Source organism: Salmo trutta, chromosome 20, assembly GCF_901001165.1.
Source record: "Salmo trutta chromosome 20, fSalTru1.1, whole genome shotgun sequence".
NCBI classification, from domain to species: Eukaryota; Metazoa; Chordata; class Actinopteri; order Salmoniformes; family Salmonidae; genus Salmo; species Salmo trutta.
Window position 1 is genome coordinate 26,899,382 of NC_042976.1, and position 15,473 is coordinate 26,914,854.

Consider the following 15,473-nt stretch of genomic DNA (forward strand, 5'->3'; position numbering starts at 1 on the left):
CTATCTACCAGTGTGTGTTTGTTACTTTGGTTTGTCTCTCACATCCCTCCAGAGACTTCCTGTCCTTTTCTGTTTTCACTCTCTTCCTCTCTCACTCTTCCTCCAACTCTCTTCTCTGGATGTGTCTGTGCTATCAACCATATGCTACGTTTTAATCTCTTCTCCCTGTCCTCTCCCTTTCTTTATCTCCCTCCCCTCTCTCTTTTAGGATGATAACTGGGGGGAAACCACCACGGCGGTGACTGGCACCTCAGAGCTTAGTCTATCCCAGGAGGAGGTGGTTGGTCTGGGGAAGAGGTCGGAGGACGGCCTGGGGCAGGGCTGTCGGCGCTACGCTCCCCTAGCTCTGGGCCTCTGTGTGGGGCTACTGGTCCTGGCCACCCCCCTGGCCTTCCTGGTCCTCCCGGCGGTGCTGTGGCCGGCCAGGCTGCAGGCCTGTGGCTCAGCCTGCGAGGGCCTCTTCCTCTCTGTGTCCTGTAAACTTCTCATTCTTCTGCTAGCTGTGTGGGCGATCTTCCTGCGCCAGGCCCGTGCCAGCCTGCCCAGGGTGTGTGTGTACCGAGCCCTCCTGGCCATGCTCACACTGCTGCTCACAATCTCCTACTGGCTGTTCTATGGGGTCCGCATCCTCGACTCACAGGTGTGTATGTTTCATAATCGTGTGTGTACGTATGTGTACATCAAATTGTATTTGTCACATGCACCAAATACAACAGGTGTAGACGTACAGTGAAATGCTTACTTACAAGCCCTTAACCAACAATACAGTTTTAAGAAAAATAAGTGTTAATGTATTTACTAAAATAAACTGAAGTTAAATAAAAAATAATAGAAGAAAAATAAATAATTAAAGAGCAACAATCAAATAATGGTAGCGAAGCTATATACAGGGGATGTCGGTACAGAGTCAATGTGTGGGGGCACCAGGTAGTTGAAGTAATATGTACATGTAGGTAGAGGTAAAGTGACTATGCATAGACAATAAACAGAGAGTAGCAGCAGCAGCGTAAAAATGGGGGGGGTCAATGCAAATAGTCCAGGTAGCCATTTGATTAGCTGTTCAGGAGTCTAATGGCATGGGGGTAGAAGCTGTTAATTAGCCTTTTGGACCTAGACTTGGCGCTCCGGTACCACTTGATGTGCGGTAGAAGAGAGAACGGTCTATGACTAGGGTGGCTGGAGTCTTTGGCAATTTTTAGGGCCTTCCTCTGACACCGCCTGGTATAGAGGTCCTGGGTGGCAGGAAGCTTAGCCCCAGTGATGTGCCGGGCCGTACGCACTACCCTCTGTAGTGCCTTGCGGTCAGAGGCCGAGCAGTTGCCATACCAGGCGGTGATGCAACCAGTCAGGATGCTCTCGATGGTACAACTTTTTGAGAATCTGAAGACCCATGGCAAATCTTTTCAGTCTCCTGAGGGGGAATAGGCATTGTCGTGCCCTCTTCATGACTGTCTTGGTGTGTTTGGACCATGATAGTTCATTGGTGATGTGGACACCAAGGCATTTGAATCTCTCAACCTGCTCTGCTACAGCCCCGTCGATGAGAATGGGGGCGTTCTCGGCCCTCCTTTTCCTGTAGTCCACGATCATCTCCTTTGTCTTGATCATGTTGAGGGACAGGTTGTTGTCCTGGCACCACACTTCCGGGTCTCTGACCTCCCTATAGGCTGTCTCATCGTTGTCGTCTGCAAACTTAATGGTGGTGTTGGAATCGTGCCTGGCCATGCAGTCCTGGGTGAACAGGTAGTACAGGAGGGGACTGTGCATGCACCCCTGTGTTGAGAATCAGCGTGGCAGATGTGTTGTTACCTACCCTCACCACCTGAGGGCGGCCCGTCAGGAAGTCCAGGATCCAGTTGCAGAGGGAGGTGTTTAGTCCCAGGGTCCTTAGCTTAGTGATGAGCTTTGAGGGCACTATGGTGTTGAACACTGAGCTGTAGTCAATGAACGGCATTCTTACGTAGATGTTCCTTTAGTCCAGGTGTGAAAGGGCAGCGTAGAGTGCAATAAAGATTGCATCATCTGTGGATCTGTTGAGGCGGTATGCAAATTGGAGTGGGTTTCTAGGGTTTCTGGGATAATAGTATTGATATGAGCCATGACCAGCCTTTCAAAGCACTTCATGGCTACAGACATGAGTGCTACGGGTCGGTAGTCATTTAGTCAGGTTAACTTGGTGTACTTGGTCACAGGGACTATGGTGGTCTGCTTGAAACATGTTGGTATTACAGACTCAGTCAGGGACAGGTTGAAAATGTCAGTGAAGACACTTCAAATGCCATTTCATTTGGTCACATACACATGGTTAGCAGATGTTAATGTGAGTGTAGCGAAATGCTTGTGCTTCTAGTTCTGACAGTGCAGTAACAAGTAATCTAACAATTCCACAACTACCTAATACACACAATCTAAAGGGATGGAATAAGAATATGGATGAGCGATGACCGAGTGGCATAGGCAAGATGCAATAGATGGTATAAAATACAGTATATACATATGAGATGAGAATGTAAGATATGTAAACATTATTCAAGTGACAAGTGATCCATTTATTAAAGTGACCAATGATTTCAAGTCTGAGTGTAGGGAGCAGCCTCTCTGTGTTAGTGATGCTGTTTAACAGTCTGATGGCCTTGAGATTGAAAAACAGCTTCTGTCTCTCGGTCCCAGCTTTGATGCCCCTGTACTGACCTCGCCTTCTGGATGGTAGCGGGATGAACAGGCAGTGGCTCGGGTGGTTGTTGGCTTGGGTGAACTTTTTGGCCTTCCTGTGACATCGGGTGCTGTAGGTGTCCTGGAGGGCAGGTCGTTTTCCCCCGCACTACCATTTACATTTACATTTTAGTCAGTTAGCAGACGCTCTTATCCAGAGCGACTTACAGTAGTGAATGCATACATTTCATACATTTTTTTTTTCCTGTGCTGGCCCCCCGTGGGAATCGAACCCACAACCCTGGTGTTGCAAACACCATGCTCTACCAACTGAGCTACAAGGAAGGCTACCCTCTTGAGAGCCCTGCGGTTGTGGGCGGTGCAGTTGCCGTACCAGGCCGACAGGATGCTCTCAATGCCAGTTGGTTAACGCATGCTCAGAGTACACTTTCTGGTAATCCGTGCGGCCTTGTGAACTTAGACCTGTTTAAAGGTTTTACTCACATCGTCTATGGAGAGCGTGATCACACGCCTAGTTAAATAAAGGTTAAATAAATCAAATAAAATCACACAGTTGTCCGGAACAGCTGGTGCTCAAATGCATGCTTCAGTGTTGCTTGCCTTCAAGCGAGCATAGCAGTCATTTAGCTTGTCTGGTAGGCTCGTGTCACTGGGCTGCTCATGGCTGTGCTTCCCTTTGTAGTCCGTAATAATTTGCAAGCCTTGGCACGTCCGACGAGCGTCAGAGCTGGAGTAGTACGATTCAATCTTAGTCCTGTATTGATGCTTTGCCTGTTTGATGGTTCGTCGGAGGGCATAGCGGGATTTCTTATAAGCTTCCGGGTTAGAGTCCCACTCCTTGAAAGCGGCAGCTCTACCCTTTAGCTCAGTGCGGATGTTGCCTGTAATCCATGGCTTCTGGTTGGGGTATGTATGTACGGTCACCATGGGGACGATGTCATTAATGCACTTATTGATGAAGCCAGTGACTGGTGGTGTACTCCTCAATGCCATCGGATGAATCCCGGAACATATTCCAGTCTGTTCTAGCAAAACAGTCCTGTACCTTTGCATCTGCGTCATCTGACCACTTACGTATTGATCTAATCACTGGTACTTCCTGCTTTAGTTTTTGCTTGTAAGCAGGAATCAGGAGGATAGAATTATGGTCAGATTTGTCAAATAGATGGCAAGTGAGAGCTTTGTACGCATCTCTGTGTGTGGAGTAATGGTGGTCTAGATTTTTTCTTTTTTACCTCTGGTTGCACATGTAACATGCTGGTAGAAATGAGGTCAAACGGATTTAAGTTTCCCTGCATTAAAGTCCCCGGCCACTAGGAGCACCACCTCTGGATGAGCTTTTTCATGCCACTTGCAAACACGTGTGTGTGTGTGTTAACTCTGTGTTTCCAGGATGAGGACTACCAGGGTATCGTCCAGTTTGCCGTGTCTCTGGTGGACTCTCTGCTGTTTGTCCACTACCTGGCCATTGTTCTGCTGGAGCTCAGACAGCTCCAGCCCTGCTACAGCCTGTGTGTTATACGCTCCACTGACGGAGAGACACGCTACTACAACCTGGGACAGCTCAGGTAACACACACACTCACACACACACACTCACTCACTCACTCACTCACACATACACATCCACACTCACATCCACACTCACATCCACACTCACATCCACGCTCACATCCACATCCACGCTCACATCCACATCCACATCCACGCTCACATACACATCCACGCTCACATCCACGCTCACATACACATCCACGCTCACATCCACACACACTCACATACACACACACTCACACACACACACACACACTCAAAACCAACTGAAATATGATGTAGAGAAATTCAATCATTTCATAAGCATCTTAGCATATTAATCAAGCAAATCCATGCTGCAACAATCTCTTGCTAAAATGGTGCAGCTGACTGTAGCAAAGTCATTTATCTTCCAGCAATATGAACTCTGTCTGTATACAACAGTGGAGCCTCAGGGATCTGGCTGGTGTACTTACTGTGGCACTGTTGAACTGAGTAACCCCAGTCAGCTGATCAATCAGCTAGCAGAAACATCTACAGATAATCAGACTATTAGAGAATGCTTTTAGAATGCCCCCCACCCATACAGGTGTGTGTATATACATACACACACACACACACACACACACACACTGTTGAACTGTGAGTAATTGGAGACTCATGTCCAAGGGGAAGAGTAGCAGTAATTTAGTTACTAAATCACCCAGAATGCTTCAGTCCCTTCACTCTGGGGGGCAGTTCTGGGAATTGGGGTGGGGGCCTGACAAAAGGGGGCTGCTTTGATTGATTATGATGAATTCCCTCTCTAGTAACTGATCTAAGGTCAGCTTTGTGTTTTCCCCTTTTTCCGGTTGGGGTTTGTGGAAGACAAACTGCTCCAAGATCTGTGCCTTAGGACAACTTCTACCCAGAGCTGTGCTGGGTGATTCCTCACAAAACTAGAAAAAACTAGAACATCATGATTTTGGGGATTTTCACAAAATGTAATCCATAGAAGGATCCTTTTTCTTTATGTTTTTATTATTTGTACAATCAATAGGCAGAATTAACAGCAGTGGACAAATGATAAATGCCTTGTCGGCGCAACCCAAAATAAAACCCACTCCATGGATTGTTGACATATATTTGTCATTTGTATCTTAAAGCGTAATTGAGACAATTAATTGAAGTTGGACTATTTGTGACATTTAGGCCTTACGCAGGCCTCCTTTAAGTCTCCATAATGTTTCATCTGTAGGTGCACAATTCAATAGTTGGTGTCATGTGAAGCCTTACGGCTTGTACTTTACGAGTAGTATTTTGATTTCAATAATTTTTTTGTAATGAATATTGAATAATGTCAACATGAATCTTGAAAATATATTTTATTATTACTGACATATCAACGTTCCAGAGTGGGATTTCTGCTAGTTTTAAAATCAACAGTGAAGAGGCGACTCCGGGATGCTGGCCTTCTAGGCAGAGTTCCTCTGTCCAGTGTCTGTGTTTTTTTTGCCCATCTTAATCTTTTATTTTTATTGGCCAGTCTGAGAAATGGCTTTTTCTTTGCAACTGCCTAGAAGGCCAGCATCCCGGAGTCGCCTCTTCACTGTTGATGTTGAGACTGGTGTTTTGTGGGTGCTATTTAATGAAGCTGCCAGTTGAGGACTTGTGAGGTGTCTGTTTCTCAAACTAGACACACTAATGTACTTGTCCTCTTGCTCAGTTGTTCACCGGGGACTCCCACTCCTCTTTCTATTCTGATTAGAGCCAGTTTGCGCTGTTCTGTGAAGGGAGTAGTACACAGCGTTGTACGAGATCTTCAGTTTCTTGGCAATTACTCACAAATCTTGCTGCTGTGATGGCACACTGTGGTATTTCACCCAGTAGATATGGGAGTTTATCAAATTCGGGTTTGTTTTCGAATTCTTTGTGGTTCTGAGTAATCTGAGGGAAATACAGTTGAAGACGGAAGTTTACATACACTTAGGTTGGAGTCATTAAAACTAGTTTTTCAACCACTCCCAAAATTTCTTGTTAACAAACTATAGTTTTGGCAAGTTGGTTAGAACATCTACTTTGTGCATGACACAAGTAATTTTTCCAACAATTGTTTACAGACAGAATATTTCACTTAGAATTCACCGTATCACAATTCCAGTGGGTCAGAAGTTTACATACACTAAGTTGACTGTGCCTTTAAACAGCTTGAAAAATTCCAGAAAATGATGTCATGGCTTTAGAAGCTTCTGATAGGCCAATTGACATCATTTGAGTCAATTGGAGGTGTACCTGTGGATGTATTTCAAGGCCTACCTTCAAACTCAGTGCCTCTTTGCTTGACATCATGGGAAAATCAAAAGAAATCAGCCAAGACCTCAGAGAAAAACAAATTGTAGACCTCCACATGTCTGGTTCATCCTTTTCAGCAATTTCCAAATGCCTGAAGGTACCACGTTCTGTACCAACAATAGTACGCAAGTATAAACACCATGGGACCACACAGCTGTCATACCGCTCAGGAAGGAGATGCGTTCTGTCTCCTAGAGATGAACGTACTTTGGTGCAAAAAGTGCAAATCAATCCCAGAACAACAGCAAAGGACCTTGTGAAGATGCTGGAGTTAACGGGTACAAAAGTATCTATATCCACAGTAAAACGAGTCATATATCGACATAACCTGAGAGGCCGCTCAGCAAGGAAGAAGCCACTGCTCCAAAACCGCCATAAAAAAGCCAGACTACGGTTTGAGACTGCACATTGTGACAAAGATCGTACTCTTTGGAGAAATGTCCTCTGGTCTGATGAAACAAAAATAGAACTGTTTGGCCATAATGACCTTTTATGTTTGGAGGAAAAAGGGGGAGGCTTGCAAGCCGAAGAACACCATCCCAACTGTGAAACACGGGGGTGGCAGCATCATGTTGTGGAGGTGCTTTGCTGCAGGAGGGACTGGTGCACTTCACAAAATAGATGGCATCATGAGGCAGGAAAATTATGTGGATATATTGAAGCAACATCTCAAGACATCAGTCAGGAAGTTAAAGCTTGGTCACAAATGGGTCTTCCAAATGGACAATGACCCCAAGCATACTTCCAAAGTTGTGGCAAAATGGCTTAAGGACAACAAAGTCAAGGTCTTGGAGTGGCCATCACAAAGACCTGACCTCAATCCTATAGAGAATTTGTGGGCAGAACTGAAAAAGCGTGTGCGAGCAAGGAGGCCTACAAACCTGACTCAGTTACACCAGCTTTGTCAGGAGTAATGGGCCAAAATTCACCCAACTTATTGTGGGAAGCTTGTGGAAGGCTACCCGAAACGTTTGACCCAAGTTAAACAATTAAAGGTCATGCTACCAAATACTAATTGAGTGTATGTAAACTTCTGACCCACAGGGAATGTGATGAAAGAAATACAAGCTTAGATTAAATGTCAGGAATTGTGAAAAACTGAGTTTAAATGTATTTGCCTAAGGTGTATGTAAACTTCCGACTTCAACTGTATGTGTCTCTAATATGGTCATACATTGGGCAGGGGGTTAGGAAGTGCAGCTCAGTTTCCACCTTATTTTGTGGGCAGTGTACACATAAACTGTCTTCTCTTGAGAGCCAGGTCTGCCTACGGCAGCCTTTCTCAATAGCAAGGCTATGCTCACTGAGTCTGTACATAGTCAAAGCTTTCCTTCAGTTTGGGTCAGTCACAGTGGTCAGGTATTCTGCCACTGTGTACTCTCCGTTTAGGGCCAAATAGCATTCTAGTTTGCTCTGTTTTTTTGTTAATTCTTTCCAATGTGACAAGTAATTATCTTTTTGTTTTCTCATGGTTTGTTTGGGTCTAATTGTTTTTCTGTCCTGGGGCTCTGTGGGGTGTGTTTGTGAACAGAGCCCCAGGACCCGCTTGCTTAGGGACTCTTCTCCAGGTTCATCTCTCTTTAGGTGATGGCTTTGTTATGGAAGGTTTGGGAATCGCTTCCTTTTAGGTGGTTGTAGAATTTAACGTCTCTTTTATGGATTTTAATAATTTGCGGGTATCGGCCTAATTCTGCTCTGCATGCATTATTTGGTGTTCTACGTTGTACACTGAGGATATTTTTGCCGAATTCTGCATGCAGTCACAATTTGGTGTTTGTCCCATTTTTTTGTGAGTTCTTGGTTGGTGAGCGGACCCCAGACCTCACAACCATAAAGGGCAATGGGTTCTATAACTGATTCAAGTATTTTTAGCCAGATCCTAATTGGTATGTCGAATTTGATGTTCCTTTTGATGGCATAGAATGCCCTTCTTGCCGTGTCTCTCAGATGACCGTTTAAGGCTTTGTGGAAGTTACCTGTGGTGCTGATGTTTAGGCCAAGGTATGTATAGTGTGTCTAGATGGAATTTGTGTTCGTGGTCCTGGCGACTGGACCTTTTTTGGAACACCATTATTTTGGTCGTACTGAGATTTACAGTCAGGGCCCAGGTCAGGCAGAATCTGTGCAGAAGATCTAGGTGCTGCAGTAGGCCCTCCTTGGTTGGTGACAGAAGCACCAGATCATCAGTAGACATTTGACTTCGGATTCTAGTAGGGTGAGGCCGGGTGCTGCAGACTTTTCTAGTGCCCTCGCCAATCTGTTGATATATATGTTAAAGAGGGTGGGGCTTAAGCTGCATCCCTGTCTCACCCCACCGCCCTGTGGGAAGAAATGTGTGTTTTCTTTGCCTATTTTAACCACACAATTGTTGTTTGTGTACATGGATTTTATAATGTCGTATGTTTTTGGTGGTTTACCCATACATCTCCATTTTGGATAGATAATTCATTGTGTTGTTTAGTGTTTTCCAATTTTCGCAGAAGTGTTTAGAGTCTATGGACATACCCAGCGTGCGACAGAGCTGCAGGAGTTGTGACCTGTTTATGTTGTGATAGTGCCTAGGGGGGCATATGGGGGAGGGAATGCTGTCACCTCCAGGCAGGTGTTTGTCCCCCTGTGTGCTGAGGGTTTCAGGTTCTTGTCCAGTTCTGGCATTTAGGTTGCCACAAACTTGTACATGTCCCTGGGCCTGGAAATGATTGATTTCCCCCTCTAGGATGGAGAAGCTGTCTTTATTAAAGTATGGGGATTCTAGTGGAGGGATATAGGTAGGATGGAGAAGCTGTCTTTATTAAAGTATGGGGATTCTAGTGGGAGGATATAGGTAGCACACAGGACATTTTTCTCTGTTGAGATCATTTCCTTTTGAATTTCTAGACAAATGTAAAATGTTCCTGTTTTGATTCATTTAATGGAGTGAGTTAGGTCTGCTCTATACCAAATTAGCATACCCCCTGAGTCCCTTCCCTGTTTCACACCTGGTAGTTTGGTGGATGGGCCTACCAGCTCTCTGTAACCTAGAGGGCAACCAGTGGGTCCGTCTCCTCTATACCAGGTTTCTTGTAGGATGACAATGTCTGTATTTCCGATTTCTTTGATGAAGTCCTTGGATGAGATGGTGAAGTCCCATGTGGCTCAGTTGGTAGAGCATGGTGTTTGCAATGCCAGGGTTGTGGGTTCGATTCCCACGGGGGACCAGTACGGGGGAAAAATTTATGAAATGTATGCATTCACTACTGTAAGTCGCTCTGGATAAGAGCGTCTGCTAAATGACTAAAATGTAAAATGTGAAGGCTTTGTGTTCCATAAAGTGTCCAATGTTGGTGGTTGTGTGGTTTTGCTTCAGACCAGTAAGTGTGAGCAGAGCCTGCTGAGCATCTGGTACATTCCATTGGCTTGTGCTAGTGTAAGAGTGGGGGTCGTTCCTGTTTTCCTGCTCACGGCCTGGGCGTTTGTGTGACTTCCATGTTGAGGCCCTCTTTGCGGGGGTGGGGTGCATGGTGTGGGCAGGAGGGACATAGATCTGATCTGAGAGGGCCTAAATGGGGTGTGGGCATGGTTGACTTGGGGGGGGTGTTGATTGGTTGGGGTGTGGATGTGACTGGTGCTGCTGTGTTCTGGATGTAGGTCCTCTAGGCGTGGGTCCTCTATGTGTAGGTCCAGGGGGGGTCCCGCAGGTCTGGGAGAGGGTCTCGCTGGTCTGGGCGGGGTGTCTATTGATCTGTTACTCCTGTGTGAAGAGTTGAGGCTGCGTTTGAGAGCGATGTCCTTTAGAGTCCGGGCGAAGGTGGGCACTGCTGCGTTGTATAGGTGGACCTGGTCATAGAGGCTGTTCAAGTCCAGGGTGGAGTGGTGGGCCAGGAAAACATTTGGTTTTGAGACACAGTCACGGGTAATACTTGCGTTTACCCACTGTATGGTAGCAGGGTGGAAGTCTTTTCGTGGTGCATTGGGGAAAGTAGAAGAAGCTTTTTCAATCACTCCCTTCAGTGCTGTGGCCACCCTTTCCTGCTGTGTTCTCAGGTCATTTGTGCCTGTGTGTATTATTATGTGGCTAGGTGAACCTAGTTGGTCCTCAGACAGAAGGTTTAGGGTGTGCTGGGTGTTTGGACACCTATGTTTGGGAGAAAGTTTATTTTCTTCTATATATTTCCCATTTGAGTCCATAAGTACAATCTGTGTCTTGTGTATGTCCTCAGTGGGTGTGGGGGGGTTGTCAGGGTGGCTGACGGGGGGGGGGGGGGGGGGGGCTCAGAGGGGGTGAGATCCCCTGGGCTTGGGGTTCCTCATTTGTCTGTTCTGCTGTGATGTCTACACTATGGTCAGGGTCTGGTGTGGACTGTTCTGCTGTGATGTTGGGAGCTGAGGTGGGCTGTTCTGCTGGCTTCTCTGCGGGGGTGGCCACCTCTCTAGAGGGTTGTTCTCTGTCACACGCCATCCCCCTCACCCTCTCCTCCAGCAGTCTGATTCTTTCCTCTAGTGCTCTGTTCTTCTCCTCCTCTTGCTTTTTATATTGTTGAAGTTGTCTCACCACAGTCCGGAGTTCAGATATGTCTCTCTCCACCTCCAGCTCTCTGGGTCTGGTAAAGGGGGTGTTGTTGTGCTGGACTGTTGTCTGGGTCTGGTTAAGGGAGTGTTGCTGTGCTGGACTGTTGTCTGGGTCTGGTTAAGGGAGTGTTGTTGTGCTGGACTGTTGTCTGGTTAAGGGAGTGTTGTGCTGGACTGTTGTCTGGTTAAGGGGGTGTTGTTGTGCTGGACTGTTGTCTGGTTAAGGGAGTGTTGTGCTGGACTGTTGTCTGGGTCTGGTTAAGGGGGTGTTGTTGTGCTGGACTGTTGTCTGGGTCTGGTTAAGGGAGTGTTGCTGTGCTGGACTGTTGTCTGGGTCTGGTTAAGGGAGTGTTGTTGTGCTGGACTGTTGTCTGGGTCTGGTTAAGGGAGTGTTGCTGTGCTGGACTGTTGTCTGGGTCTGGTTAAGGGAGTGTTGTTGTGCTGGACTGTTGTCTGGTTAAGGGAGTGTTGTTGTGCTGGACTGTTGTCTGGGTCTGTGCTGACTGGAGTGTAATCACATGCTGTTCCAGCTCCACTTGCCTTACCTCCAGCTGGGTAAATGTATCCTTCATTTCAATGAGGGGGTAGTACTCTGTGCTGGGAGGTTGACTTTCCGCTGGGGGTGGCTCGTCTGTGGGGTTATATAATGAAGAGGTCTGGTCTGACCCGCTCGGGGTGGGGGTATCTTTCTCAAGGGAGAGCTTCTCCTGCTGGGCTAATTCTTTGATTAGGTGAAAGTCCAGCTGAAACTATTTGGGGTTGCCCTGTACAAATACTGTTCCAGACGTATAGAGATTTATATTAGCTGACTGAGTCCTCGTTGTCTAGTATCACAACTTTCCACCCCTCGTTAACACCCCCCCCCCCCCCTCTTAACAGAGAGGTAGTGAGCTAATGTAGCACTGTGCCATGCCAGGGGATGGTCTGGTTAATATAGCACTGTGCCATGCCAGGGGATGGTCTGGTTAATATAGCACTGTGCCATGCCAGGGGATTGTCTGGTTAATATAGCACTGTGCCATGCCAGGGGATGGTCTGGTTAATATAGCACTGTGCCATGTCAGGGGATGGTCTGGTTAATATAGCACTGTGTCATGCCAGGGGATGGTCTGGTTAATATAGCACTGTGCCATGCCAGGGGATGGTCTGGTTAATATAGCACTGTGCCATGCCCGGCGATGGTCTGGTTAATATAGCACTGTGCCATGCCAGGGGATGGTCTGGTTAATATAGCGCTGTGCCATGCCAGGGGATGGTCTGTTTAATATAGCACTGTGTCATGTCAGGGGATGGTCTGGTTAATATAGCACTGTGCCATGCCAGGGGATGGTCTGGTTAATATAGCACTGTGTCATGCCAGGGGATGGTCTGGTTAATATAGCACTGTGCCATGCCAGGGGATGGTCTGGTTAATATAGCACTGTGCCATGCCAGGGGATGGTCTGGTTAATATAGCACTGTGTCATGCCAGGGGATGGTCTGGTTAATATAGCACTGTGCCATGCCAGGGGATGGTCTGGTTAATATAGCACTGTGTCATGCCAGGGGATGGTCTGGTTAATATAGCACTGTGCCATGCCAGGGGATGGTCTGGTTAATATAGCACTGTGCCATGCCAGGGGATGGTCTGGTTAATATAGCGCTGTGCCATGCCAGGGGATGGTCTGGTTAATATAGCGCTGTGCCATGCCAGGGGATGGTCTGGTTAATATAGCACTGTGTCATGCCAGGGGATGGTCTGGTTAATATAGCACTGTGCCATGCCAGGGGATGGTCTGGTTAATATAGCGCTGTGCCATGCCAGGGGATGGTCTGGTTAATATAGCGCTGTGCCATGCCAGGGGATGGTCTGGGTAATATAGCACTGTGCCATGCCAGGGGATGGTCTGGTTAATATAGCGCTGTGCCATGCCAGGGGATGGTCTGGTTAATATAGCGCTGTGCCATGCCAGGGGATGGTCTGGTTAATATAGCGCTGTGCCATGCCAGGGGATGGTCTGGTTAATATAGCACTGTGCCATGCCAGGGGATGGTCTGGTTAATATAGCACTGTGCCATGCCAGGGGATGGTCTGGTTAATATAGCACTGTGCCATGCCAGGGGATGGTCTGGTTAATATAGCACTGTGTCATGCCAGGGGATGGTCTGGTTAATATAGCACTGTGTCATGCCAGGGGATGGTCTGGTTAATATAGCACCGTGTCATGCCAGGGGATGGTCTGGTTAATATAGCACTGTGCCATGCCAGGGGATGGTCTGGTTAATATAGCACTGTGCCATGCCAGGGGATGGTCTGGTTAATATAGCACTGTGCCATGCCAGGGGATGGTCTGGTTAATATAGCACTGTGCCATGCCAGGGGATGGTCTGGTTAATATAGCACTGTGTCATGTCAGGGGATGGTCTGGTTAATATAGCACTGTGTCATGCCAGGGGATGGTCTGTTTAATATAGCACTGTGCCATGCCAGGGGATGGTCTGGTTAATATAGCACTGTGTCATGTCAGGGGATGGTCTGGTTAATATAGCACTGTGCCATGCCAGGGGATGGTCTGGTTAATATAGCACTGTGCCATGTCAGGGGATGGTCTGGTTAATATAGCACTGTGTCATGCCAGGGGATGGTCTGGTTAATATAGCACTGTGCCATGCCAGGGGATGGTCTGGTTAATATAGCACTGTGCCATGCCAGGGGATGGTCTGGTTAATATAGCACTGTGTCATGCCAGGGGATGGTCTGGTTAATATAGCACTGTGTCATGCCAGGGGATGGTCTGGTTAATATAGCACTGTGCCATGCCAGGGGATGGTCTGGTTAATATAGCACTGTGCCATGCCAGGGGATGGTCTGGTTAATATAGCACTGTGCCATACCAGGGGATGGTCGGGTTAATATAGCACTGTGCCATACCAGGGGATGGTCTGGTTAATATAGCACTGTGCCATGCCAGGGGATGGTCTGGTTAATATAGCACTGTGTCATGCCAGGGGATGGTCTGGTTAATATAGCACTGTGTCATGCCAGGGGATGGTCTGGTTAATATAGCACTGTGTCATGCCAGGGGATGGTCTGGTTAATATAGCACTGTGTCATGCCAGGGGATGGTCTGGTTAATATAACACTGTGCCATGCCAGGGGATGGTCTGGTTAATATAACACTGTGCCATGCCAGGGGATGGTCTGGTTAATATAGCACTGTGCCATGCCAGGGGATGGTCTGGTTAATATAGCACTGTGCCATGCCAGGGGATGGTCTGGTTAATATAGCACTGTGCCATGCCAGGGGATGGTCTGGTTAATATAGCACTGTGCCATGCCAGGGGATGGTCTGGTTAATATAGCACTGTGCCATGCCAGGGGATGGTCTGGTTAATATAGCACTGTGCCATGCCAGGGGATGGTCTGGTTAATATAGCACTGTGCCATGCCAGGGGATGGTCTGGTTAATATAGCACTGTGTCATGCCAGGGGATGGTCTGGTTAATATAGCACTGTGCCATGCCAGGGGATGGTCTGGTTAATATAGCACTGTGCCATGCCAGGGGATGGTCTGGTTAATATAGCACTGTGCCAGGGGATGGTCTGGTTAATATAGCACTGTGCCAGGGGATGGTCTGGTTAATATAGCACTGTGTCATGCCAGGGGATGGTCTGGTTAATATAGCACTGTGCCATGCCAGGGGATGGTCTGGTTAATATAGCACTGTGTCATGCCAGGGGATGGTTTGTGTGGAAGATGAGGTTGCTGATGTTCCCATTTTTATAATAGTCTCTTGATTTTCCATAAGGAGCTTAATTTTGATGTTTTTTCTTGCATTATCATTATTTACATACACAGAGTACTGTATTTAATTACCTCTGAACAGCAGGAGGCAGCTTCTAAGGCCTCTCCATGTGGTTGGAGTAGACTGTTCCACTCTCCTGCCATTGTTGGGCTAAAGGGCTTTGACACCTCTCACTTGACACATCAGTGCTAATTCAAGTTGTATCAAGCTTGGCAGCCTTAATTTAGCATTCAGTCCTTATAAAGTAATGTAATGTATTTTTCTTCTTGGCTTTTGGAAATAAAATATATCTTCAGATTAAACATTACTCACTCAGTTCCAGGTTGGATGGTGTTTTCAGGTTTCTGTTGTTTTCCAGAGCATTTGCTGTATAGCGTTGGAATAATAACCTTTGGTAGTTGTAAGCCTTCCAGGTGATTCCGTAATTCTGTCCAAAATCATGTTGTAGGTTTAGAATTTTGATTTGGGGGGAAGGTTACGTTGTAGAGGGTAGCATCATGTATATGTTCCTGACAAAAAATCCAAGTTTATCTAACTCTAAATCTATCTTTTTTTTAAGAACATGCTGAAAAATGCAGGAGCTCATCTGATCATGACCTCTCT

At 46.9% G+C, this 15,473-nt stretch overlaps 1 protein-coding gene across 2 annotated transcripts in view; it reads left to right on the forward strand.

The window, feature by feature from the left end:
* Nucleotides 1-15,473, forward strand: part of LOC115155797 (vang-like protein 1) — a 51,114-nt gene that overhangs the window by 31,697 nt on the left and 3,944 nt on the right. For both annotated transcript variants that reach the window (XM_029702752.1, XM_029702751.1), the window contains 2 exons: nt 209-640; nt 4,066-4,241. In XM_029702752.1, the coding sequence (XP_029558612.1) occupies nt 209-640; nt 4,066-4,241 (608 nt within the window). The remainder of the gene's footprint in view (nt 1-208; nt 641-4,065; nt 4,242-15,473) is intronic.